Source organism: the organism of the source record quoted next, unplaced genomic scaffold, assembly GCF_019419815.1.
Source record: "Pyrus x bretschneideri cultivar Hongxiangsu unplaced genomic scaffold, Pyrus_bretschneideri_v1 Contig19, whole genome shotgun sequence".
Taxonomy (NCBI): domain Eukaryota; kingdom Viridiplantae; phylum Streptophyta; class Magnoliopsida; order Rosales; family Rosaceae; genus Pyrus; species Pyrus x bretschneideri.
Window position 1 is genome coordinate 3,636,072 of NW_025999490.1, and position 27,675 is coordinate 3,663,746.

The following is a 27,675-nucleotide window of genomic DNA, read 5'->3' on the forward strand; positions in this document are numbered from 1 at the left end:
TTAACGAGTATATCCATCTTCGTCAATACAAAAAATATATTAATTTAGTTAATACATTATAAGTTAGTAGATATTAATTTCGTCATTAAACATTTGATGTATAAAATGATCCACTGAATGGATCTTGTTGAGTATAAAAATTAAAACACTGTTGATGTTGGCTTGTCTTTGATATCTCACATAAGCACCATCGAGTTCACATTGATTTTGATTCAAAACTTTACTTTCCTATAAAATGCAACTTTTGTATTCTCAAGGTAATGGTTCGGTGAATAATGGATATACAAATATATATATATATATATTATACTATTATATTGTATATAAATTATATTATTTACTAATCGGGTCGGATTCGGTTATGGATACAGTTTGGGACCTCTATAACCATATCCAAAATCATAACCCAATAATACAAACGGTTTTCCCCATATCCAGAATATACCCAAACTTCCATACCCAAATCATTTCCATTCGGATAATTATCCACGGTTATCAGGTTTAACAGTTAGAATTGTCATCCCTATATATCAGTATGCTGGTGTTTATTGGAAAAGGTGAAAATATTAAGGGTGTATTCAATTAAGTTTTAAGAAATTTTAATGGATTTATAAATCTATTGATTTTGATGGAGTTTAATCGAATTCCTTAACTTTTTAAGATATTTAAAAAACAATTTCTAATTTAATACACTTCGAACGTTATAAACTCCTTTAAAATCAAGATTGAATACACCTACACTTTTAGAGAATTACTTAAAATCCTGATTGAATAGTGAATACCCCTTAATTTGATAAAAAAGAACTCAAATATCTCAAAATCCTAATTGAATACATTATGGGTGAACTATATATGTGTTTGAGTGCCAATAATGGTAACATGACTAGCCACTCAGTACTACAGTCTGATGGTTCCTCTTGACTTGTAAGTGAGAGGTCTTAAATTCGAATCTCGTAGATGGCGAATTCGATACCAAATTAGGTTGTCTATTGTGTGGCTTAACTGAACTTCTCTTCTCCTAAATGTAAAATATATCGTTGTATTAAAAAAAAATAATGGTAACATGACTATAAAAGTTCTTTATTTCAGTATTAATACATTACATCAATTTGATGTGCCGTTATTGTGACGTCTTAAGAAATGTTTACGAGTGACATTATCATATATGGAAGAAATACGTCGCGTACTGTATTCAACGGGCGCGATTACGTGGATGGACGACGGATGGTGCCACCCAGGGTCCGCGCTGCATGTGATACAAACTCCCTCTTCATTTATTCCTGGGAACATCGTGGAGGGCTGTAGACAAAAGCCGCCGTTCAGCCTGCCACGTCAACTCTCCTTCTCTTCTTTTACACTATTCGAACATTCGCACCACTTTCAACCTTCCTCCTCCTCCCCCCTCTTTCTCTCTCTCTCTCTCTCTCTCTCTGCCCCCCTCTCTCTCCTGCTGAAATCTAGGGCACAAAATCTTGCGTTGCAACCATGAATGTCTTCAGATTGGCCGGCGACATGACTCACTTGGCCAGTATTCTGGTCCTCCTCCTCAAAATTTACGCCACCAAATCGTGCTCAGGTATATACACACACACCTCTTCCCTCCTCGATTTCCAATTCCCATTTTTCCTATTTCCTGTTTGTTTCCCGAGAAATCGCAGGAAAATTTTCATGGAGAATTGAATTTCATTGTTTCCCACCTAAATATTTCTCAAAGTGATGCAAACCCAGATTTTGTTTTGATTTGTTTAGTGCTCAAGAGAACAACATTATGATTTTTTAAGTTAATTTTCTTTGAATTTGTATGCATTAGCGATTATTAGTTTGGTAAATTGGGGTTTTGGGAGATTGATTAGTGACTTAATTGTGATTAGGAATTTCGCTTAAGACTCAGGAGCTCTATGCCCTGGTGTTTCTGGCTCGGTATTTGGACCTGTTTACGAACTTTATTTCTGTGTATAACACTGTGATGAAGCTGGTGTTTATCGGAAGCTCGCTGGCCATTGTTTGGTGTATGCGTATGCACAAAATGGTGAAGCGTTCTTACAATAAAGAGCTCGATACGTTCCGGCATTATTTTCTTATTGCTGGCTGCTTTATGCTCGCCCTGCTTGTCAACGAGAAGTTCGCGTTTCAAGAGGTGAGACAAGTTTTTCGACATTCTCTACTTGTTTGATGCATCTAGTCTGTTTTGAAATTGGTGTGCCTGAACCAGGGTATGATTGTAATGGTGAATTGAACCTACTTTCAGGTGCTCTGGGCATTTTCTATATACTTGGAGGCGGTTTCTATTATTCCGCAGTTAATTTTGCTACAACGAAGTGGAAATGTGGACAATTTGACAGGGCAATATGTGTTCCTTCTTGGGTAAATATATTTCTTTCCTCTGATCCGTCCCTAACTTGCTGTACACTCTGAAATATCTTGTGGTTTGGTTTTGATTGCTGTCAATAATGCGAAGTTTAATTGATTTTGTTACTCATTTACCTAGTTTCTCTGATTACGTTTAATGTGATTATATGTGTCGCATATTTTGAACTCATTTTGTTTTGACATTATGGTTCATAATGTGCAATTTTGATGTTCTTGAAATCACCTTCATATTAATACAAAATATAAGATTTGTAACCAATGCCTAATAGGTTTCGTGAAGTTGCTGTCATATAGATTTAATCTTGAACCAAGATGAACACATTAGTGAAATCTCTGCCGGTGTTTGTGTGCATTAACTCTATGTAGTGTGAAGACTGAAGAGCTACCTTTATCACATAAGAGAGGCATATGTCATTTGAGAAAGCAATCCTTGTTGCGGGAAAAACTATAGGGTGTATGCTATTTCATTTATGGGATGCTGACCTCAAATTTAGGGGAAGTTTGTAATCGGGACAACATTTAGGAAAGAAGCACGTGACTTGTTAGCTGGTGAAGCAAATTGTCTTTCTGGACTCTGGCAATGAGGGCCTTACCATGACTTTTCCTTCTTTTGCGAAAGTTATGAAGTTGGCCCTTCTTTGGAAAGATAGAAGAGAAGAGGCAATTGGACTGGTGAAGTTCTAACTGGTTCGTAGTGGTAGCTTGTTTGTTTGCTTGCAAGATGAATTTGTTCGTTGATGTCACAGAATCTACCTTTTATGGTCGGGACTTGGGCAAGTTGGAATAGTTTATAGAAGTTAGATTCTGAGACATCGAAGCAAATATATATTTTGTTTCACAGCATAACATTTCCTTTACACATACGTGGTTTTAAGATTGGTCCCCAAGTTAGTGTGTGGTTACTGTAGAAGTGATTTTGTTTCTTGCTTCCTTGAATGAATGCTGAATATATTGAAAATTTGAAATCAAGTAAACAAACAAACAGATACAGCAGTTTAGACCAGATTAGATTGATAGTTGGTATACTTTTACGCATTTGTGTGTGAAGTTCATCTTGGATTGTGACATCTTTTCAGAAAAAAAATCAGGGGATATAAGTTCAGTTTCATATTGCAGGGCCTACCGTGCATTATACATTCTCAACTGGATCTACCGCTACTTCACAGAACCACACTTCAGTCGATGGATAGGTAAGTTATGTGTGAACCATTGAGGACAAATATTTTCTTTCCTTTATAGTCTTATTTACTTTGTGGGGTGCGGGGCCTTATGCTCTTTATATGGTTTGGCTGACTTGTTTTCTTTGACAATTTTGCAGCGTGTGTCGCCGGTCTGGTTCAGACAGCTTTATATGCAGATTTTTTCTACTACTATTTTCTCAGGTAGCTAATATGTCACCTTCTTGCCAATGATCCTTGTTCACTCTCTTAGATAGTTAACATGACAAGTTGTGTGTTTTGCAGCTGGAAAAACAATGCAAAGCTTCAGCTGCCAGCGTAAGCCAAGGAAGCATGTTTTGTTCTTACATCTGACTTTTATACGCTATAGCTGATAAATCTGCATGCGGGATAACTCTGCTGGAAGAAGCGCATAGGGATTACGAAGTTTCCAATTAGGATGGCAACCCCATTGCCACAAACGGGGGAGTAGTAAGTCAATTTAGGGTGTAGTTACCCATCTTATAGGCACTTGCAGGTCACCTTGTAAAGATGTTGAATGCTGGAAAGATTAATGGAATAACAGGCATGTTATAACTCTTTTTCGCCTTTTCCTTTCTTTTTGATGGATGAGGATGTGTATTTCACGTCTATGTAAGTTGTGAGAGAACAACTTACATGGCACGTGATGCCGTGCCATGTTAGTCCTCATGTTGTGCATCACAGGCACCTTTAATATTCATTGGTACCTTTATTTTCTTGGGACCAAGACAATGGGACTTTTTATATCTCCAAAACATTAAGCTCTTAAAACTCCCTTTCATAACAAAAAAACCCCAAAAGGCCTGGACGCGGTTGCACTCGACTATCAATTGTTAAGACGTCTTAAGTTCGACTCTTGTCAGAGATAAATTTGAACTATATTATTTTTAACTCATTGGGAGGTTAAGTCAACCTCTTCCCTTTTAGTGTAGATAATATCGTTTGTTCAAAAAATAAAAGCATCAAAGAGCACCGATTACCATCATCGTGGTAGGGAGAACCCATACAAGAACAGTCTTGTGTTCGCACGCCTATGTAAAGAGAAATTCTTTAGTTTGCACGCCTGTATAAGGTGGCCAGACTGAAGCAGAAGTGAGTGACCAAAATATATGAATACTAAGGGTTTTGTGTGCGTGGTGGGATAGCTACGTGGTCCAGTTATCCACCCTAAGAACCGTCATTCAAGAAGGGTGGACCCAGCATACAAGAGGTGGGGATTGGGCCCGGCCCAAGAGTTCTCGTGCCTATTAGAAAATAAAAAGGCCCAATTAGAAAGAAAAGTAAAAAAAAAAAAATGAAAAATGGAATGCCAGAAAGCAAAGGAATTGAAAGGGAGCGCAACAAACGAACACGTCACGCTACTCAAACGAGAGTCACACGCGGCAATACACGATTGACTCAGTAGTCGTCACCTTGTCGTTGAAATTTGTGCCCGGATGCTGACTGTGCATGCACGCTGACTCTACGTCCGCCACGACATGTACGATAGCGCGGCAGCTAAGTCACACTTGTGTGTGCTTAATGGACCAGGATCCTCTCCTAATCTAAGGATGAGGATCCTCATGATCAAGAGTTGTGAATCGTTGGATTTTTATTCAACGACTACAAACAGGCGGATCTCTTTAAAATTATAATAATTATAACCGTTAGATTTTTATCCAACGGTCCATATCTCTTGGTCATGAGGATCCTCATTCTTAGATTAGGAGAGGATCCTGGTCCGTGCTTAATTTGCAGAAATGGAGCACAAAAGTTGATGGCCATCCTGATTGCTGTTGGTCAAGCTGTTGCTTATGTGCTTTCGGGTATGAATGGTAGTGTCGGGAATGCCGTTCTTATCATAGTTCAGCTCTGCTTTGCTGCAATTATTGTGATTTGCCGAGATGAACTTCTTCCAAGGGATATGGTTTGGGATCCGGGATCTCCCTTTTTATAGCCATCAACATTTAGTACGCTAGAAACCTGTATTTCTTTTACTTTTTAGTATTATATATGTGGTGTAGTAAATAGTATTAGGGAAAGATAAAAATGTGATTTTTCGTTAAAAGTGAATAGTACAGGGTGTGTTTCGTTAAAACTCCCTATATATAATCTATGGTCTTGCCGTAATTGACTTATGATTTGATTATGCAGTGAAAGCATCATCTGGAAGGCTTTTAGCCCTACAACTATCAATAGCGGACGTGGAGCTGAATTCGAAGGTGCCATCATTGCACTGTACCATCTCTTGCTCACCAGGACAGATAAAGTGATGTGTTATGCAAATCTCAGGAATCATTTTGGCTAAAAAGCAAACTTGTTTTATCGTAGAGTTGCTTTACAGGAAGTTCAGTGGGAATTTCTTTGTGAATATTCTCGGAAAGTGGCAGGAGCCTGAATATTCCGGTCAATCTATGCCAGTTGGTGGTCTTGCCTACTATGTCACGGCTCCAGGAAGGTGATCCAGCACATATTTTTGCGTAACCTTTGAAATCTCCAGCCATTTCTTATCATGTTTCATGTGTGAAAGCATGTACTCATAGCAGTGTTTCTTTTTCTTTGTCGATGTGGTTTTAATCGCAGCTTGGCAGACATGGCAGCCAATCCATTCCATGCTCTGTTCTATCTAGTGTTCATGCTTTCAGCCTGTGTACTCTTCTCAAAAACTTGGATTGAAGTTTCTGGTTCTTCGGCCCGAGATGTAGCTAAGCAGCTCAAGGTACTTTGGCCTTCCTCATCCTATTTATTTTGTTTTGATTTACTTATAATCTGCAAAGTCATTTTGGAGAGCTCATAGGATGACTATTAATGTGAAGACATGAGATTTCTAGGATTAAATTCTGATTCTCAAACAACTTAACGTCATGAACTAATATGTTTCTAGTTAAGGGAGTGCTAGCAATCTTTGCATTTGGACCATTTCACTTCTTCAAACGGCACGTGTCATTTTTTTACACAAAAAACAAGACCTTTAATGATGAAATATAGAAAATATAATTCCAAGGGCATTAATGATTGACATTTATGTTGCTTATTTCTGCAGGAACAACAAATGGTGATGCCTGGACATAAAGATTCAAACTTACAGAAGGAACTAAACCGCTACATACCTACTGCAGCTGCATTCGGAGGCATGTGCATTGGTGCCTTGACTGTTCTGGCAGATTTCATGGGAGCAATTGGCTCAGGAACTGGGATTTTGCTTGCTGTTACAATCATCTATCAGTACTTTGAGACATATAAGAAAGAGAAGGAAGGCCAACTTGGCCCTTTCGGCCTTTAAGCCCTAACAAAAGTAAAGATAGCTGAGAGTTTTAAGTACGTCCAACCTTGGATAACACACTGGGGGGATACAATTGAGGCCATTTGTAGTCTGATTACACCTGTGACTTGTTACATCTTTCGTGGAATAGCCTCACAAATTTTCAGAATGCATGCCATAGTTTGTCTTTGACATCATGATATTCAAAATTATTCTTAATTTATGGGAAAAGGGATTCTCAAACTTGGGTGGAATGGGACATCGGATGTAGGGTTAGATTACTTTGAAGCAATTGAACTACAAACCACTCACACGGGACATGCCTATTATCATCCTACTTTTCGTTTTTAATTTTTCACCGTATTCCATCTTCTCCTTTAAGCTACGCAAGAGTATACGTATAATTTAGTTTGTAATTATTTGGTGATTAGTGAATCTGTCTGGTTTGTTTAAGTGTTGTGATGAAGTGAGCAATCATGGTGCTTCCTGGTAATTGGACAAACTTCAAACTTTGGATGGATGGATTCTATTCGTTTGCAACTTTTGGCCTTATTTTTTTGTAGATTTAGGTGCAACAATTGAGCCCCATTTTGCACTAGCTTAGGTATGAATCGTATGATTGGATTCCTTGGGGTACAATTTTTGGTAGCAAAGCAAAAACGCTTGCTGGACACTCGTGTCGCTGTCAAAGTTATGCGAAGCTTAATGGTGGTGTTTTCTTTGTTAAGCTGAAAACCAACCTAGGCAATCATGCTTTTTAGGATAAATATATGTTGTATGAGTGTGGAGTTCAAGGTTTTAATAAGTTGTCATGAAAAGCATAAAGATGGCATGAAAGATGGATTGGATTAATTTAAGAAATGATTTACAGATACTATTTCACCTTCTAATTCTATACACTACTTCTTAGAGATTAAATATACAGTAAATCTCTCTAGAATAATACTTTATAACGGGCTAATCTCGAATTTAGGACCAGTTATGTATTGGAATAAACGTGCTCATAACTATTGGTGACACATCATTTAGTTTGTAAATTTTATCTTCAAATTTAATCTCCCTCGCATTACCCTTGGAATAAACTCCATCTTGTAATAAGTTACAATTAATTTTTCTTGATCATAAGCATGCTTCCACATAGTTATAATTGTCAATGAGTACAAAAATATGCAAAGAAATAACATACTTGGAGCCCAAAGAATCCTATGTAGGGAATACAACACTAATTAAGGATAAATAAGTCAATAAATAATATTTTTAACTACAGTAATAACATCTCTAAATTTATAAAATTGGTTTGTCCGATGGTGTAACTTTAGAGAGCCTTTACTGTATAAAAGAAGATAAAAAGAAGTTTGCAGAAAATGAAAATTTGGTGTGCAAAATGGCTTGGGAGATTATTGTAAACACACATAAAGTGATGTGTTGTTGAAAAACCCGTTATGTAAGAAGTTTCCATCAAGTTAATAAGTAAGAAATGCGCCCAAAAATTAAAGAGAGTTGGAAATCATCACCGCTAACCCTATCATTGTCATAAACTAGCTAGGCATGAGAGAATATAGCAATTGTACTTTGAATTTATCTTTAAATCTAAACTTTCTCCGCGTACTTTTGAGTTATACGTACCTAAGACATTCTCCTGCTATTAGCCTAAATGATAGATTAGACATTTCTGTTTTTACCAATGAGAAATGCTAAGGAGTCTTTCTTAAAAAGATTTTTTACGAATTCTCTGTCACTTTATGTTTCATCCGTTGGCATAAAAATTAATGTTAAACTGTGAAATGACAGAGAACTTCACTTTGAAAGAGTCTCTTAGCATTTTTCATTACCGATTTATATAGCCTGGAAAAGCTGATTCTGTCTGCTGCACTGAGTCACTGAACCAGTGCACGAAGTAGAAAGGTCCAAATTCAACTACACTACAAGTCCCCTCCAATCTCAATTACAGCAACTGCACTACGAGTATGAAGTTCCCAACCCTTTTGACATGGCATTGGAAATTTACAGCAACCGGTATGCAGTGTGAATGTTGAATGCCCTACAGTAACTCCCACTTGCACTTGGCTATTATTACAGTTTATGATGCCTTAAATTTTTCCACATTATTCACACAGAACTGAACCAGTTGAAAGTACAAAGCACAGACTCAAGCAACAAGCCAAAACAAAGCAAAAGATGCTGATTTGGGAAAGTTAAACTTGTTAGGATATGTGTTTTGGAAGATTGGTAATTCATCCAAATGCAAATCGATTTATTTGGCAACCAAGGGATGGTGATCACGTTCACAACTTTATTCGCCATTAGCAAACCCGAATCACCAAACTCTGTGGACCTTATTAAATTATGTAATTTTATCTTAATCTTTATATATGCAACATACTTATGGCTTGCTTCTTATATGCTCGCGGGCCTTGTTTCCTAAAAATAAATTGTCTTCATCATTTTGGTTACAAAAAACTACTTGAATGCAAATTAATAATTCAATTGATTTACAATGTCAATTCATGATCTCTCTCTCTCACTCATTCATTTTTATTCTTGATTCGTCATTCATGATGATCACATTAAAAAAAGAATTAGAAGCCATGACACGTAATATATAAACTATTATGTTCAATCCCTTCGTAATCATACACTAACGTCCCATGCCAAAAAAGAAAGAAAAGTTTATGTGCATGTTATGGATTTATGACCAACAGCGAGTTTGGTTATATGACAAAATAATGTTGTATTTCAAGAAACATGCAATTTGGTCTGCCATGCAAAATTTAAGAAACTATATACTATAATGCATGGAAAATAGTTTTGCTTGCCACTTTGTGTTGGAAACTTGGAGTTTTTTTTTTTTCTTAAAAGGAGACCAGCTAGTGGTTTAGTCACGGTAGTCCATTCTTTTGAGGGTCGAGAAGACTCACATAAGTATTTCAACCTTCTTTTAGCCATCATCATGTGACTTCTCAATGTTAGAAATCGAACTTAGAACGATTAGAATACGAGTCTGAAATTCGTCTCAACCACTAAGTCATCTGTGGTGGTTTTTAATCAAATGACAAATTCTAATCAAACTTGGAGGAGCTGAGGTTGTGGTCCCATAATTGACCACATTACAACTTTGGTGTAGTACAAGGGTATAGTCATAATGAAGACTCATTATATAAGTAATCCTATTAACAATTAAATATTTTGCCATGATAATGGGACGTGCACATTCTAATTCACAAGACGTCTGCTTAACGTCTATGCAGTTAAAAAGTCCAAATACTTTTGCTTAATTATGTTTTAGGGTTTGGCTGAGCTATTCTAGCCATTCATATCCCACCATTCTCATTTCATTTTAAAACAAAACTCGGGTCTACAACAATTAAAAAAACCGGAAAAGTACATAACATACGAAAGTTCTCCACACCATCTCATCCTTAAGTCAAATGGATGTGTTGGGTTATGGGTCATGTTTCATAGTTTTTGTTATGAGTAAGCTACTTTTGTGTAGGGATGTGCCTTATTTTATATAATGAACCTTTGGTTTGTAGACAATAACTTTTGTCCCACTCCGATTGTCTGGTAATAATGTCCAAGAAGGCCACTAATTTGAATTTTGAAACATATCTATCATCCACTACCTTAGTTACTTGAATGTATTGTTTGGATCAATAATCCAAGTGAACATGTGAGCTCTTGTGGGGACATGTTCAAGTTTTAAAGCAAGAATGAAACCCATAACTGCAAAATGGACTAGTTGATTGATCACATATTGAATTGCTACATGTTGGTCCATTCATTGTCACATGCAGTGTGTCTGCAATCTTTATGAGTTTTCTTTTTTGTTTTGACAATACAGAAAGACGAAGATTTAACACATTTTTTAAGAGAGAATGTTCTTGATTTTCTCAATTCAAATTTTCGTCATATTTTTTCAAATCTCTTATAAAATTGCACCTCGGTCAAAACGTTCTATTTCTAACTCTCTTTAAAGACCAGCTTCGTAAAAATCAACCAAATCAGAAATTATTTAGCTATTTTATTAATGTTATCCAACTTTCAATGGGGTTGATCTTTACAAAATGCCCTAAAAAGTAAACAATTTAAATCATCATGTAATATTACAGATAAGAAGAATAATCGATTAGATAGAACGAAAAGATTCAAAGAAGTTTCTAGCATTCCTTTTTTCGGCAATACTAAAATAAAATCGAATACAAGACTTTGAGTTAAGGTAAATATATATATATATATATATATATTGAACAAACGATATTATTTACACTAAAGAAGAGGAGGGTGGACTTAGCCTCACAATATGCTAGCATAATATGGTTCAAATTCAACTTTAGTGAGAATCGAATCTAAGACCTTTCACTTACAAGTAAAGAGGAATACAACCAGACTATAGTACTAAGTGTAGTTAGGTAAATATATTCTTAACCACGTTTTATATTTGTTGCAATTCTTGTACTGCAAGAATATCGATTGATTGAAGCAGGGCGAAGTAATTAGTGTGGTGTCCACAAATGGGGAATCAGTCTGCATCTGGACTGTGATATCGTCACAATCTTCTTTCGGCTATGTCCCTTTTGACATGTATGTATCTCCCATACGGTCCGTCCAACATTACCCTGCAGCTGCAATACAGAGATTCCACGTTTTAATATTCACTACCATATGGTGGTACCATGCCTGCCTAAAAAAGGAAAAACAAAAACTAGGGTAAATTTCAAAACAATTTCAACAAGCAAATTGTTTATTTATAGAAGCACATGGCTCATGAACGTAGTTGTGTATAGGTCAAAAAAAAAAAAAAAATATATATATATATATATATATAAAATAACCGTGGAACAATTTTGGTTTTCTTTTTGGACTAAGTATGTTATTGCTTAAGAAGTGAAGAAAACCGTATAAGAGGATAGAAAAATATGAAATAGTCTGGGTAAAAAAATCTTGTCGGGACTTTCAACCCGGTTCAAAAATAAAAATGGCATTTTCTTGTTGTCTTACTATCTGTTTTTGTAAAAGTTGGATTCCTAGTTGAATTGGTTTCTAGGGTGAATTGGATTCTGATTTATTTTATTTCCTTTTCCTATTTTCAATAGGTTATACACCAAAGGAATAACCTGTATATGAAGTGTGGAAGTTAGACTTGTGGTCAGGGGAAGGCTGAAATGCCTCTCTGAGTCTTTCCGACTCTGGAAGAGGTGGATAACTATGGTCTACCACCAGTTGTCTCCCTTAAAAAAAAAAAAATATATATATATATATATATATTTAACCTGTATATGAACTTTAAATGTGGAAAATCACAATAGAGAGAAGAGAGAGACGCTAAGATAAAGAGAGTTTAACAACGAGGGTTTAGCAGAAGGACTAAAGAAGTGGAAGTATCTTGTTGTAGGCAAAATTACACAACTAGGGTTGACCAACAGAAAATAGTATCGATATGTTATTGACACATTTGTAATACGCGCGTCCGTTCTTTGGTCTCAATAACTTCTGAATTTGCATTGTTGTTTAACTGTAGGCATTCTTAACTATAGATTAAGAATGTGATTAGCTCCAGCTAATTGCGATCCAAACCCCAACTGTAGAGTGTACATTCACCAACCAACAGTGAAGTCCACTGCCTATGATTAAAAAACTGTATTACATAAGGATTACAACGTGTATTTATGCTAAGCTTGTCCCAAGCCTAAACCCTATTCTGCTATTCATCAACCATGCATGAACCACATATTAAAAAACTTAAATCCCTACTTTATTAAAAGAAAGTACATTATTGATCGAGATTAATTGTACATTATAATTAGAGTGCTGACAGTTGGCTAATCTTGGTTCCTCACCAAAATTAGTAAACTGCATTTTTTATTCCGATCCCTTGATATTATGAGAGAGCTATCGTTATCAATGTACGTACATACATGTCATTTGATTTTTGGCAACTATCTATCTATATATGTATATTTAGTCCTAATTTATCATTGATACGGATTGTGATCATCTCTTCCTCTAACCCGGAGGCTACGGACCTAGTAATATATATCACGAGAGAGAGAGAGAGAGAGAGAGAGAGAGAGAGAGAGAGAGAGAGAGAGAGAGATGAGGATGTGTGGTTATATGTGTAAGTTGGACTAATGAAATGAAAGTAGCGGAAACCGCAAAATTTAAATTGAATATTTCAAATTACTGAATCCATTACCTTCTGAGTTTGAGATCTAGAGATGATCTTAGTCCGAATATTACAACTTCTTTTGGCTCTCCTCCTCCTCCCATGAATTATGGATATGCAACCAGGTAGGGTCGATGAGTAGATGCTAGCAATCTATCACTCATTCACATCATCCCTCTGTATACCACCATTACAATTTCCCACCCAAAATATTCAATTAAAATCCTATACATATTACAAATAAAGAGAAATAATTTTTACACTCTCATTTTTTATCTTCTACTTAACATCATATTAAAGAAAAATTAAAGAACAAAAACAAAAGAAAGCATCTTGAAGGAGCGAACGGTAGCGTGGATATCACTATACTATATGCATGACCTAAGGTATGGATGTGCATCAATATTATATTGATATCATCAAAATGAGAGTGATTTTAATGCTCTATTTTTCACCTTCTGCATTATCGTTGATATATTCTATTAGTTATAATAATATCAACATGTTGTCAACGACATATACATCAATAATTTTTTCTTTAACAAAGCAGCAAACGCTCGTTTCATAGCCGGATTGTACATGTAACATGAGTTTTATATCTTCATAGGTTTTTTTTTCCTTTCATTTTAGCAATACATCTTCATAGTTGTGATGCGACAGACATTTCTGGTTGTGTACTCACTTATCAGTAAATATACACCGGGTAATGCTAGGAATACTAAATTTGCAAATTAAATGATATGTCATCAATAAGAATAAACATGTTTATCAACGTGTAAGTAATAAACCAACCATCAACTTTCATGTCCTTTAATTTTTTAAATTTTGTCTACAAATTTAGTCGATCTAACATTACTCATATACACCCTATTTACACTGTCAACTTTTTCCTTTTTTCCCGCTCTTTAAATCTCCCCCACTTTTCCCTCACCTCCTCTCTCTCTCCTCCACTCCTCCGCCCTTCTCTTTCGAACACCTTTCATTCCCTCATCCCCACAAAACAAACCCCAAGTTTTATGCCTCCAACCAACAATTTGAACTCTCTTTACTCACCGATCCTCTGATTTTTCACTATTTGCAGATGGACACCACCATGAGACCAAAACAGAGCAGATTATCAAGAACTTTCAGCAAAGTCATCAACCTCCGAACGGCGACGAGCCGAATCGCTTCCAACAATGGCATTTGCATCCTCGTGTCGAACGGAAAAGTCAAGGATGGTTTCGAAAAGCGGAAGGATTCGGACAAGGAGGAAGAATTCAAGGTCCGGAATAGAGCAATGTTGGAAGCACTTCTGGCCAAGCTCTTCGCCGGAATCACTTCCATAAAGGCAGCTTACGCAGAGCTCCAAATGGCGCAGGATCCGTACAACAACGAAGCGATTCAGACGGCCGACCAGTCCGTGGTGAACGAGCTGAAATCGATATCGGAATTGAAACGCAGCTTTTTGAAAAAGGAGCTCGATCTCTCGCCGCAAGTCACTATGATGCTCGCGGAGATTCAGGAACAGCAGGCCCTGATGAAAACGTACGAGATTTCGATCAAGAAATTGGAGTTCGAATCCGGAAAGAAGGATTCCGACATTTCGTCCCTACAGAAAAAGCTTCAAGATTTGGTCTTGTCCAACAAGTGCTTGGAGATAAAGCTAAACGCCAGCGGATCTCCGTCTCTCTCCGTTTTCGACAACCTTCGGCTTTCAGAGCTGAATCCCACGCATTTCGTTCAATACCAACAGCAGACTCTGAGATCCATCAAAAGCTTTGTGAGACTGATGATCCAGGAAATGGAATCCGCCAACTGGGATCTCTCCACAGCCGTTGGATTCATCGAACCCGGCTCTGTTTTCGCAAAACAGAGCCATCGATGCTTCGCATTCGAATCCTTCGTTTCCAAAACATTGCTTGAAGGCTTCAACAATCCAAACTTCGGCCTACCCAGTGATTCTTTATCCCCAATCAACAAAACCCACCTTTTGTTTTTCCAGAAATTCAAGAAACTCGTATCCGAAAACATGAAAAATTTCCTCACCCAGAACCCGAGTTCTTCGTTTTGCAAGTTCACGAAAGCGAAGTACCTCCAGCTCGTTCACGCAAAGATGGAGTGTTCGCTTTTTGGGAATTTGAACATGAGGAAAGTCGTCAGCTCCGGCGGAATGCCAGACTCTGCTTTTTTCGCGGCGTTTGCAGAGGCGGCGATGCGGGTTTGGCTTCTGCATTGCTTGGCGTTCTCGTTTGGGCAGCAAGTTTCAATCTTTCAGGTGAAGAAAGGGTCGAGATTTTCGGAGGTGTTCATGGAGTCTGTGACTGCCAAAGATGTCGAGACGGAGCCGTCGGTGAGTTTCACGGTTGTTCCCGGGTTTAAGATTGGCAAGACGGTGGTGCAGAGCCAGGTATACTTGTCTCCGGTGACTCCTCCGGCGGGAATTTAAGATCGGATTGTGATACGAAATGTAAATAATGCATCAGAGCCGTTGGATGCGGTGTGGGGCCAAAGTGGTAGGTGTAGGTGTAGGTGGTAGTATGAAGGTATATACTATTAGTACAATTGTTCTCCTTGCCATGTATCATTAACATGGACTCAATTTTCACTTTGAAAGGTGCGGCATGCATAATTTATTTTCAATATCTTGAATCAATTACGTACTGTTACACGAGAAAGTGAAATTGGGTTAGTATTTTGAGCTAATTAGACACTGTTATGTAAGAAAGTTAAAAAATGCAATGCGTAATTGATTAGAATACTGATATATTGTTGTGGTTACATGAACTAATTGTGTTCTATTTCTTTAAGTGTATAGTAGAGAAATAGTCGCAGATCTCATGTTGTTTACTTCCTTTTTATTTTCTCTAATCACGTGACGAAAGAGATAAAAAAAAGAGTTATGAAAGACATAAAATGAGGTACACAATCCAGGAATATCGGATATATATATATATATATGTGTGTGTGTGTGGGGGTGTGTGTGTGAGAGTTTCTGTTATATAAAGGTATATACAATTAGTGCAAGTGGGGAAATAGGAGCAGCAGTAAATGGCAGAAGATATGTTCGGGATTGGAATCATATCAATGGATGAGAGAGAGAGAGAGAGAGTCATTGATTCGTTGGCTAAATCAAATTATCAACGGCTCACAATCTCATTGTAAAAGACTTGAACCGTTGACGCATTCCGTAAACCGTCAATTATTCACTTGTGTGTGGACGATTAATACCAACAAAAGTCGGTCTAATATATACATTTGGCGTATAGGACTTTCGAAAGGACCTTTAATTTTACACAATTATAAGCAACTGGTTAATGTAGTATTATTGTATGTAGGCCTCTCTAGAGCCTAAAGTTAGTCATATTTTTGTTTTGGTCTCCCATCGTACCATATTATTAGGGTTATAGAAGTGACAACTCTTCGACTATGAGCATTTGGTTTACGGGCCTTTCCCCTTGTAACACGGCAATGGCCGACTCAGTTGAGTTGCAGCATTTGTTTTGTTTGTGTGTCTTCGTCTCCTCCATCTCGCAATTGCCAGCAACTCCAAAACCACATACGCGAAGTTTGGGTTCTATTTTCAAAGTATATATCGACAAGATCAATTACCGTTTCTCATACTGAATTTGTAGCGTGCCTTTCGACATCCGGCGTTTCAGTACAAGTGATTTCTACACGTACTTTTTCGTTTTCATATAACATCTTTATTTAGTTTTAGTCTTTGAATTAAATAGATCAAAGAAGAATCAAGAGACGAGAATATATAAGCATGCAGAAGATCAACACTATTTTCTTCATCAACAACGATCGCTCAAAAGATGCCCAAGACTTCCAGAAAAGTGAAAACCGGATGCCGCTCCACCAAATGATCATATGCATCATTGACATTAATTGCGTGTGAGAAAATAAATTTACGTATACGGGGGTCATCCTTGGAGAGAAAAATGTTGGTACTGGGGCTCTGGAGTCGTAAAAACCGTGAAGCTGCTTGGAAACCTGCGATGTGGGTCTCAAGCGAGAGCCTGTTTGTTTGGTTGTAAGCTGTCCAGGGTTCCCTTTCTCCAACATAATAATTTATCGATTAGACGTGCGTTGATGAATCACATTCACAGGAGATTCACGAATCACCGGAGATTTAACGAGTGAATGTGGTCCACTCAACACGCCATGTATGGCGTATATTGACAGGACAATGAATTTCAACCCCGTGCAAGTGACAACTCCTCAGTTAACAGTAATCTGGAAGATGGCATCTTTGGAAACGTGATCATTTCTTGCAAATGTTGCTATATAATTTACAGGTTTAATTAGACAAGGACTTGATCCAAGAAACAAATGGCAAAGAACATTCACTCAGAACAATGAAGAAGAAAGACCAGTATACTGTTTCAAATGGGGATTTGAATACCATTTTCCCCCACCATATTACCATAATCTAATGTCCCTAGAATGCACGTCGCCCGCACGCCTTCACCGGACTACTTAACCTTGGCGTACATGATGCAATCTTCAACAATCCATTTCCCGTTTCCTTTCTCAGTCCAAGTCGTTCTCAACGAATAAACATCGTCGGTTCCATCAGATCTTCAGTTTGAGCTGATGTTTAGTTGTGTTTTTTTGACCAAGTAAACCCACTATAATCCACACTCTGCATTGATTGATTGTTTATATCACAGAAGAAATCCAAGCTACCGATGTTCCGGAACTGGCTGAAAATCATCAGTCAGAAGGTCACGAACATGAAATCTTTCCTCCAACAATTCAGATCCAGAAAAGCTGAAAAATGATTACTTTCTTCCATCAAAGCCCATCGTGTGATTCATCATCATCGGCTGCAAGAAAGGATGCTGGTATCTAACAAAGTCCACGAGGACGATTTCAAGGGGAGCCTGGTTCACCATCTGAGGAAGGTGGAGAATCTGAAGCATCTGCAAGAGCGTCGAGCATTGTAATAACATCACTAGGGTCATCCAAATAGTACTTGGCTTTACTGGGTTTCTGTCCAACAGTACAAGCAAAAACACTGGTATTAGAGGAGAGTATGCCGTTTGTCATAGCACTACCAATGATCTCAAACATATCCTCATCAGATCTATCGTCGCCAACACACAGTACAAAGTCAGCCTGCTTCCCCGTCTCGTGCATTGATGTGAAGATCTTTTCTGCAACCACGCCTTTACTGACACCCTATAAAGCACAACAAAATTGGGTTCAATCATCACTTAACTTAAAAAATCAATTGGTTTGCAACAATCCTTAACAACGTAATGTAGATCTCTTTTATCATCAGCAAGCAAACTATTCGTCTTAAACTTTACTAAAGTCCAACTTTATTACTGTGGTTTCTCTGTGAGATTGTTTTATGAGCCAACGTCAAAGCATTGCCATCCTTCACAGTTTAATCTTTACAAATGTTTCTTGTGAGGATACTAAACAAACCCTCATTTTCTAAAATTCCTCAAAGTCACTCGATTAAGATGCACGCAAGCAAAGGGTTATTACGCATATTCTCAGAGTTTCTGAGCATTTTTAGTGTGTTACACTGACAAATGCAAAGGTGCTTATTCAGACAAGGTACCAGTTCTAAGCATAATATTCTAATTTATGACTTGCAAAAGACCCCCAAGAGACGAAGGAAGAGAAGAGAGGACGCAAATCAAAAAATCAAATAAGGATGGCTGAATGGAAATTTCTACAGATTGCAAGATGAGAAAAATATATGTTGTGTATCTTCCATGCGTTCTAACAATGAAAATGGGGAAAGTTGGAGCTTTTTCTGTGACAAGTAGGAACAGGTAGTCGATCATAATGACAATGGTGATGTCCTAATATATTTTTATGTGACATTGGACAAGAATTTGCATTAACGTAGAGAGTTAAAAATTGAGAGAGAGTTAGGACATTCACCTGTGGCTTCACTTCTACAATGTACTGACCACTCTTCACAGCAACTGGTTCATTTGCTAGCACACTTTCTAAATGGTCGAGCAACTCTTTAGCCTGACTGGATCCAAAACCAGAATCTGCATCTCGATGGTGCCAAACCAAGGCACTCTCCTTGGTTTCAATGCTAGAACCATCGGTGGCTTCTGTGTAGAGTTTCATAACTGGTTCAGCTATCTGTATCCAACCAAAGTCATTGCTCTGCCCGCAAACTTCCCAATCCTTGTCAGCAGACCACCTAACAAAAATCAATTTATGTTAAAACCAAACAAAAAACAAGGATAACTGTAGAGGACAAATAGATATTGGCTATACCTCATAAAATAACCATGTTCAGCAGCAATTCCGAGTTTCTTGCAAGGAGAAAACCACTTGCTCAAACTATCCCTTCCTCTTCCACTGACCACAAAAACAGTGTTTTTAACATCACCACAAAGTGTATTAATGAGGGAGATCACTTCTTGACTCGGGCTCTTATTTATAGATGTTTGAGGCATCACAGTGCCATCATAATCCAGTAGAATCGCCCTATTTTTAGATCTCGAATAAGCAGAAACGATGTGATCAATATTCAGCTTTCTGAAGTTAGGATCAAGTGCTATAACCCTGAAGCCGAAGCCCAAACCAATACCCCAGCAACGCCTTCTGAAATGGTCTTTGCAAGTTCTCTCCATATCTTGGAAAACACTTCGTGACCAGTATGCCACGTCATGTGTACTAACATACCTATAATGCTTCTCATGGCGCAACTGCTTCTCGGGTTCCTCCATTGAAATTGCCTCATTCATCGCCTCCGCCGTTGATTCAATATTCCATGGGTTAACCCGAATTGCACCACTTAGTGAAGGGGAACATCCAATAAACTCTGATACTACTAGCATGCTCTTCTTCGGCCCACTGTGTTCTAAATTAGAATCTGATACAGAGTTCCCTTGCCTGCACACAATGTATTCATATGGAATAAGATTCATCCCATCTCTCACAGCTGTGACAACTACACACTCGGCAATGGTGTAATATGCAACTCTTTCACTAAGAGAGACTGGCCTATCAATAAACACAATGGGTTCATAACCAGTCCGACCAAATTTTTCATTAATTCTTTTGATGCTTGCCTGTATTTCAGCCTGCGTTTCCTCAAGATCTTTCCCTCTTCCCCTTGCAGGGTTTGCTATCTGTACCAGAACTGCTTTCCCCTGCCACTTTGGATGCTGCTTCAGCATCTGTTCCATTGCCAAGAGCTTCAAGTTGACACCTTTAAAGACGTCCATATCATCAACACCCAGCAGCACAGTCTTCCCCTCAAACTGTTGTTTAAGTTCTCCTACCCTCCACTCCTTATCGGCAAGCTTCAACACTGACCCAATCTGCCCCATATGAATCCCTACAGGCATGATCTTTATCCCAACTGTCCTTCCAAAATAATCCAGCCCAATATAACCCCGCTTTGACTGATACTCCAAACCCAACATCCGACTACAACAAGACAAGAAATGTCGAGCGTAATCAAATGTGTGGAACCCAATAAGGTCCGAATTTAGAAGTGCCTTTAGGATCTCTTCCCTTACCGGTAGAGTCCTATATATTTCTGACGAAGGGAATGGGCTGTGAAGAAAAAACCCCATTCTCAATCTATTGAATCTCCTCCTCAAGAAGGTAGGCAGCACCATTAGATGGTAATCATGAATCCACACATAGTCATCCTCCGGATTTATTACCTCGATCACCCTTTGTGAAAAAATCTTATTTGCAGCCACATACGCTTCCCACAAAGACCGATCGAACCTCCCACCATGGGTTGCTGAGAATGGAAGCATGTAATGAAACAAAGGCCACAAATGCTGCTTACAAAACCCATGATAGAACTTGGACAAAATGTCGGGCGGCAAAAAAGCTGGAACACTCTTGAATTTATCCAACAGGAGCGCTGATACATCGTCCTGTTCATTCGAATCCACTTCGACACTCAAAGAACCTACATACAAAACCTCCATATCTTCAGGTAAACCGTCCTTCAACTGCAATAACAATGAGTCCTCATCCCAACTAAAGCTCCATCCTTTATTATCCGGTCTCCGCTTGGCTTTCACAGGGAGCTGATTGGCAACAATAATTATCCGGTCCTGAACGATCGAGGACGGAACATCCGAAGACACACTACCAGCCTGATCATCATCAAGCTCGGATATAACACCAGCAACGGTCATTACACGCGGAAGCCGCCGTCTTTCGCGACCCATTACCGGAAAGTTCCCGGAGGCTAGATCTAAAAGATTGGTATACGATTTGGACATCATCTTGAACAGAATTTATCTGGGTTTCCCCAATCCAACTCAAAAATCACAGACAAGATCTCACAAATATAAACCTGACCCAAGATTCCTTGCCTCTTCAAGTAACAAAAATTATGCAGGATCTGTAATAACATGAAATAAACAGGTATCAACATATAGCAAACTAAGCATTGATTCCAACACCCAAATTAGATTCAATCACTGCAAATAACCATTAATTAATAACACTTCCAAATACCAAAAACTGCAAAAAAACAGCATAAAATTTCATGTTTCAGTTAATATCCAAAAACAAAGTACACCCTAGAGAGTGAATTGAAATATTTCCAAAAACTGAAAGAAAAACAAAATGAAAAAAATGATACCTTCAGAGGTTTGAAAGAGCAAATTTTGAATCTTTCCCAGGAACAATTTGGATCTGAAAATTCAAATAAAAAATTAATTGGGGGTGAAATCAGCAGGAATGAAATCTAGGGTTTGGTTTGGTTTGGTCTTCTCTGAAAGTGAACGGCCAAGAGTCACACTTGCAAAAATCTCTCTCTCCCCCTCTTCCTCTCCCCATACAAATATAAAAGAAATATTTTTGCTTCCCTCTTTTTGGAGGAACAAATTGAATAAAAAATATTGTTTGTGTATATTTTTGGAAATTAAAATTTGAAAAACAGTAAAAAATGAAGAGGATAAGGTTGGCCAGTAGACTTCCCAGTAATGCCAACTGGCCCTTTATGCTTCAAAGCTTCCCCCACGCGCGTTTACTCCAGCGTGCCGAGGAATATGGTGACGTGGCGAAATCCTACACATGCGTTGGCATCTCACGCACCGTTTGAAAAGGGCCGGGGACACGGCGTCTTTGTACTACGCAGCCCACCGCTCGGGTCCACGCGTCGCCGAATATATATCCACTCGGTTAAAATGATCCGCTGTTTTCGCGTTCAGGATAAATATCTGCGCTCATTGGTAACATATTTTTTTTTTTTTTTTTTTTTTAACGAAGGCTATTATTAAGGTGTAGGAGTCGGCTAAAATTTGTTTTCTGCGAGAGTTAAATCTAAAATTTTTTATTTTTAAATAAAAATAATAATACTTGACTATAGTACCAAATGATGCGTCATTGAAAAAAAAAAAAATTGAACGACGTCGGTGATTGGTGGGGGGCACAAAGAGTGCCGTTTGTGCAATTTGCCACATGGTGCCATATAATAAATACGAAAAATACGGACAAGGCGATGCCAAAGGGGTGATGACGTCATCGGTGACGTCACCAAATAGTACCACTTGGCAGGCACGTGGTTTTGGTGCGGATTGTAAAAATACGTGGGCATAGGGGAATTTACTAGCATACCACCCACTTTGAACTACATTTCACACTCTATATTTGAGGTAATTTTTGAAAGAGAAGTGTTATAAGTGTATTTTTTCTTCTAAATATAAAAAGTTTAAAGTGTAAAATGAGAATTTTAAAGTGCCAATAACAATTCCTTTTCGAAATAGGTCACATAGTTTTAATTTTCTCACATTGCATTTTAAAATTTGGAAATTGCTTCAATTTACCCATTTTCTTTCAATTCACACCTTTTGTCTGATGAAATAATTGAATCTTCAATAACTAATGGCATGGTAAGTATGAAACTTGTAATTACGATTAACATGTAAGCAACATTTGCATTACATTGATAAAAACACTCATCACTTTAATGAATATTAGCAAAGGTCACACACTCTATGTGTGAATAATACATTTTTATTTTTCTCAAATATTGTTTTTTACTTTTTTTTAACAAGTTGACAGACATCTAAAAAAAGGGGTTGGCAATTAAGAAGAGAGAGAGAGTGAGTTTAGAGGGGTAGTGGTTGTATGACATGGCTGTGATGTTAAAAAAACATTACAATCTTTTTGTGCGAAGTTACTTTATTGCTCATTTGTTTCTTTTCTAATGTTTTTGTTTCAGTTATGTATTGAAGATTTATGTAACAAAAAGAGTTCTATTAATAAGTTTAAGGGTTAAACTATGTTTACTATCCTCATGTTTTGTGGTTTTCAACATTTAGTACATCAAGTTTTTTTCATCCCAAAGTCATACCTAAAGCATTAATTTTGGGACAGTCTCATACATCTATTAGTCAAAATGTTAATTCTCCCGTTAAGTGATGACATGGCGTCTATGTGGACAATGACTGGGCGCCACATGTTATTAAAAATATTAAAATAATTAATTAAATAAAAGTTATTAAAAAAAAAAAAAAAACACCCATCCCTTCTCTCTCCGGCCCCCAACACAGAAGAAGATGAAGAAGAAGGAAAAAAAAAACCCCAATCCCGCCCTCAACCCAGAAGAAGAACCTAGAAGAAGAAGAAGAAGGAAAAAAATTAAAAAAAAAAAAAAAAAAAAAACCTAATTCGTCGTTTCTAGATTAATGGAGATCTACCACAAAACCAGTCCAAAAATAATCTCAAACTCAAACTCCCCCATCTCAAAGTATTTTCAAAATTCACCCACACTGAAAATCCCAAAAATATGAAGTTCATGGTCCTGGGTTCAAGTTCGCGGTCGCGGGCTAGGGGGGACGAACTGGGTTTGGGCTGCTGTTTTTTTTTTTTCTCTTTTCTTCTTCTTCTTCTTCTTCTTCCTTCTTCTTCTTCTTCTTCTTCTTCTTCTGGGTTGCAGATTCGGTTTTTTTTTTCTTTTTCCTTCTTCTTCTTCTTCTTCTTCTGCGTTTGGGGCGGGGGGAGAAGGGATTTTTTTTTTTAACATTTATTTAATTAATTATTTTAATATTTTTAATGACACATGGCGCCCAGTCATTGTCCACTTGAAGCCACGTCATCACTTAACGGGAGAATTAACAGTTTGACTAACGGATGTATGAGACTATCCCAAAATTAACACTTTAGGTATGACTCTGGGACGAAAAAAACTTAATGTACTAAATATTGAAAACCACAAAACATAAGAGTAGTAAACAAAGTTTAACCCTAAGTTTAAATTAAACGTTCAAATATTCAAAAGTGAAATTGATACAATATCAAAATCTTATAAGGCAATGTGAAACGGTGCATGCAAACTTTTGTGAGAGCTTTTAGGGTAGCGAGTCATATAGCAAAACAATTACAATAATTTGGTGGGAACTTATTATTTACGAGAGTCGATTTTAAAATATTTCGTTGCACAGTAATAATAAGTAGCAGAATAATATTCTAAGTCACATTCAGTCTTGCACACAATCTCATCTCTCGACTCAAATTGCAGAATAATATGCCAAACTACGTCGTGAATCATCACGTGATTGTTTTTGGTACGATAAAATATCTCGTGATGAATAGGGGAGATATTGAAAATGTGGATATAAATTTACATGGTTGGGGTTAAAAAGATGGGAAGTGGGAAGCAAATGCAATGTCGTTTTCCTCCCAGCTGGATTTGTTTTATGCGTCCGAATAATACCTGGCTTGTTCTTGAAAATAAACCAAGGAATGAGGGGAATAATGGGGAAGACCATGACCGTATGGTGTGGTGGCCTTTCTCTCGTTTGACCAGCATAGAATATGATTTTGCTTTGCTTACCTAATTTTTCATGCATGGAGAAGGTGAGGGTCAGTTCAATGCTTTGGAATAAGATAATGTTGCTATTCAATTAAGTCTCATCCATTATTTGTTGTCGCACGAAACTATTATTTTAGTTTTTCAATTAAAATTGGATCTTTCTCTTCGATCTACGAATCTTTTGGAATTGAAATCCTGCTCTTATTTTATCTACTTGTTTTGAGTTCAAATTCTCCCTCTCATGTTTTTTTACAAGATTTTTGTCAATTGTTTCAGCCAACATCGTTCGTCCATATGGCCTGAACTCGATAATTCCTCCAACAACTTATTGGCTCAAGTCATGTTTTGAATTCGAGAAAAATACACTTCCATTTGACCATTTGTTGTAATTCATGGTTGAGTTACTTTCAAGGCGTATGGTCTCTCAAACGGAGTTCAAAAAGTCCTATTTTATTATATTTTGACTTGGGATATATGTGAATAAACCAAACATGGTTGAATTACTTCCATAGCTTATGGTCTCTCCGTTGCATAATTCCTACGAGTCGAAACTCGGACAGACGAAAAAATGTCATCGGGAACGATCGTGTTCTGGTTGATCTAGCCGTTAGTTGTGAGGGAGTGGAAGGAGACCTATGATGGATACCGATATTTGGAGCCAACGATCTTCCGTCTCCGGTTTGTGCATTTTCATTAGGGTTCATGTGGATACCTATTAGCTAGTCACATTGTTATTCCCCTTTTTTTTATGTTCATAGACATATGATTGTCCATTTTATAGCATCTGACGTTTGTCTTTTGTTTGATGTTTTTCAGTTTTCGACAACTATTGGGTCGGGGAGTTTGACACTTCTAAACGCATTTGAAGCAGCCTTTGCAAGTTGCGATAGTTTTGTGAATGACATGTTTTCTGATGTACGGATTAAAACACTTCCAATTCAACTCTATTTTACGTCCAAAGAAATTGTCTGTTACATCTTGGATTTTCCTACAACGCAGTTAATTGAACTTTTTAAATTGTGGATATGTCATGCAAATTATTGATAGTGTTGATACTTCAATCTTATAGTTGTCAATATGTCGTCAATAAACTCGACTGAAAAAGTGCAATTAACCGCATAGTAGAAGGGCTAGCGTATAGTTTAGCTAATAGAGTTCCCTATATCCCCAGTTTCTCAAGGAAAATCAGCCTAGTGAAGGCTCCTTGATGTGGAGTATGGTAGTTGTTGTAGTAACCGCAGGTACATTCAAAGACTTGCTTATTGCTGATATATTATTTTATATGTTATTTTTCTCATGCCTATAAATTTTTTACAGCAATTTGGCTTGCTCTGGCTAAATATTTGCAGCTGCCAGTCTCACCTCAGCAGTCAATGCAAGGTGCCCTATTGGGAGCTATACTTGTTACTGAGGTTTTAGCTACTACCCTTGCGGAATAAGGTAAAGGAGTTATACAGATTAGGCCGTGAAAAATGTAAATGATTTTCACTTCGTTTTGGTAAAACAATATCTTGTTTGCACTATTCATTTCCAAAACACGTAAATGTTTGTGTCAAATGCTTATGCTTGACTTGTTTTTCGCTATAATTCTTTCGTTTCTTATTGTCGAGTGATTGTGAAATGCAGAATGCAAATCACAATTTCAATGGTGGAGGACTTCTTTGAATATTTCTTGAATGGACTGTTGCTCCATTCATTGCCTTTGCATGTGTACTCTTCCTCTTCAGCGTAATGAAGGCTTCTCTGCGTCGCTGTGAAAATGCCAAAAAAGGGTTCTTGTTCTTTTCCCATTTGGCTATGAATATCTGCAGGATTGCTTTGCCTCTTTTTCATGTTTCAGGTAAATTTTCTCGGTGTAATGAGTAGTGTAACCATTCATTATATATTGCATTTTATTTTGTCAATTTTTTTATGTGAACTTTTTTCATTCTTCAACATTATTAATATCTTATCAGAGAGACGGGTCATATGGTCCACTTCCAACAATACCGATATTGTCCCCAACTTGTAATTACCACCTGCACAATCCGTCAAGTGTGAGATTTTATCATAAAAGGTCTCGGTATTAATTAAAGTGGAGTTTGGATATTTAAACTATTACTTATCATTTAGTATGGACGATGTGGGATTCAACACGCACTCTCACGTGAGACCTAATTAGTGGGTCATACGTGGGAGATCCATACATCGACAACCACGTGGAGTCAAAAGGATTCACCCTACACGCGGGGCCAAGGGACCCACCATCATCGCACGGGCTAAGGGGACTCACCCATCACATGGCAGTACAGAACGGTGTGGAGTTTTATCACAAAAGATCTTGATATTAGTTAAAGTGGAGTTAGGATATTTAAATTATTACTTATCATTTAGTATGAACAATGTGGGATTCAACAAGCCCCCCTCACGTGAGACCCAATTAGTGGGTCACAACCACGTGGAATTAAGGGAACTCAACCTGCACGCGAGGCGAAAGGACCCACCCATCACATGTATCATTTGATGACGCCATGTGAATCGCTAGAAACATGTAAAGTGTATGGCTAATCCAATAACGAAAGTTTCATAAGGAAACCGGAGTAGGCTACCATGAGACAAAAGATATTCTTTCTAAAGATATTCTATTCGGAACTATTATATGTCCAAGGTCCAGTATTGAAATAATTTCAGAGGTTTTCCTTGACTTTGTCCGTGTCAACAAACAATTCAAAATGCCTTGACGTTTTTAGAACAAGTCCGAGTCAAATAGCAATGATTCAAAGCACTTCTTTATTTTATACACTATTTCGGAAACCCAAGGACTCAATCGTATGGATATGTAAAATACAAGATTTCCAATCCTAGCAGGAAAATGAGGGAAACGAATATCCACCCATCACATGGCAGTACAGTATGGTGTGGGGTTTTATCACAAAAGATCTGGATATTAGGTAAAGTAGAG

At 37.6% G+C, this 27,675-nt stretch overlaps 3 protein-coding genes and 1 pseudogene across 3 annotated transcripts; 3 read left to right on the top strand and 1 right to left on the bottom strand.

The window, feature by feature from the left end:
• The first annotated feature begins 1,380 nt into the window (after positions 1-1,380).
• On the top strand, positions 1,381-4,127 carry LOC103943154 (ER lumen protein-retaining receptor A). The gene is made up of 6 exons (XM_048582544.1): positions 1,381-1,576; positions 1,872-2,137; positions 2,249-2,364; positions 3,487-3,560; positions 3,689-3,752; positions 3,834-4,127. The coding sequence occupies exons 1-6, from the start codon at positions 1,486-1,488 to the stop codon at positions 3,868-3,870; spliced, it is 648 nt and encodes a 215-aa protein (XP_048438501.1). The 5' UTR covers positions 1,381-1,485; the 3' UTR covers positions 3,871-4,127.
• Positions 4,080-7,142, top strand: LOC103944682 (annotated as a pseudogene).
• A 6,727-nt stretch (positions 7,143-13,869) lies between these two features.
• Positions 13,870-15,783, top strand: LOC103943148 (IRK-interacting protein-like). The gene has a single exon (XM_009353362.3). It carries the CDS (start codon positions 14,055-14,057, stop codon positions 15,399-15,401), a length of 1,347 nt encoding a protein of 448 aa, XP_009351637.3. The 5' UTR covers positions 13,870-14,054; the 3' UTR covers positions 15,402-15,783.
• Positions 15,784-17,207: 1,424 nt separating this feature from the next.
• On the bottom strand, positions 17,208-21,792 carry LOC103943139 (probable alpha,alpha-trehalose-phosphate synthase [UDP-forming] 7). Its single transcript, XM_009353349.3, has 4 exons — positions 21,558-21,792; positions 19,214-21,314; positions 18,863-19,136; positions 17,208-18,142 (listed from the first exon to the last, which is right to left on the bottom strand). The coding sequence occupies exons 2-4, from the start codon at positions 21,193-21,195 to the stop codon at positions 17,834-17,836; spliced, it is 2,565 nt and encodes an 854-aa protein (XP_009351624.1). The 5' UTR covers positions 21,196-21,314; positions 21,558-21,792; the 3' UTR covers positions 17,208-17,833.
• Between the last annotated feature and the right edge of the window lie 5,883 nt (positions 21,793-27,675).

Bases quoted from the DNA above. Each gene is read 5' to 3' on its own strand.
- LOC103943154 (XM_048582544.1), top strand. From the start codon at position 1,486: ATGAATGTCTTCAGATTGGCCGGCGACATGACTCACTTGGCCAGTATT. The intron at 2,365-3,486 runs GTAAATATATTT...TTCATATTGCAG, and splicing joins CAATATGTGTTCCTTCTTGG to GGCCTACCGTGCATTATACA. The intron at 3,753-3,833 runs GTAGCTAATATG...TGTGTTTTGCAG, and splicing joins TTCTACTACTATTTTCTCAG to CTGGAAAAACAATGCAAAGC.
- LOC103943148 (XM_009353362.3), top strand. From the start codon at position 14,055: ATGGACACCACCATGAGACCAAAACAGAGCAGATTATCAAGAACTTTC.
- LOC103943139 (XM_009353349.3), bottom strand. From the start codon at position 21,195: ATGATGTCCAAATCGTATACCAATCTTTTAGATCTAGCCTCCGGGAAC. The intron at 19,137-19,213 runs GTATAGCCAATA...GATTTTTGTTAG, and splicing joins GAACATGGTTATTTTATGAG to GTGGTCTGCTGACAAGGATT. The intron at 18,143-18,862 runs GTGAATGTCCTA...TGTGCTTTATAG, and splicing joins TTGTAGAAGTGAAGCCACAG to GGTGTCAGTAAAGGCGTGGT.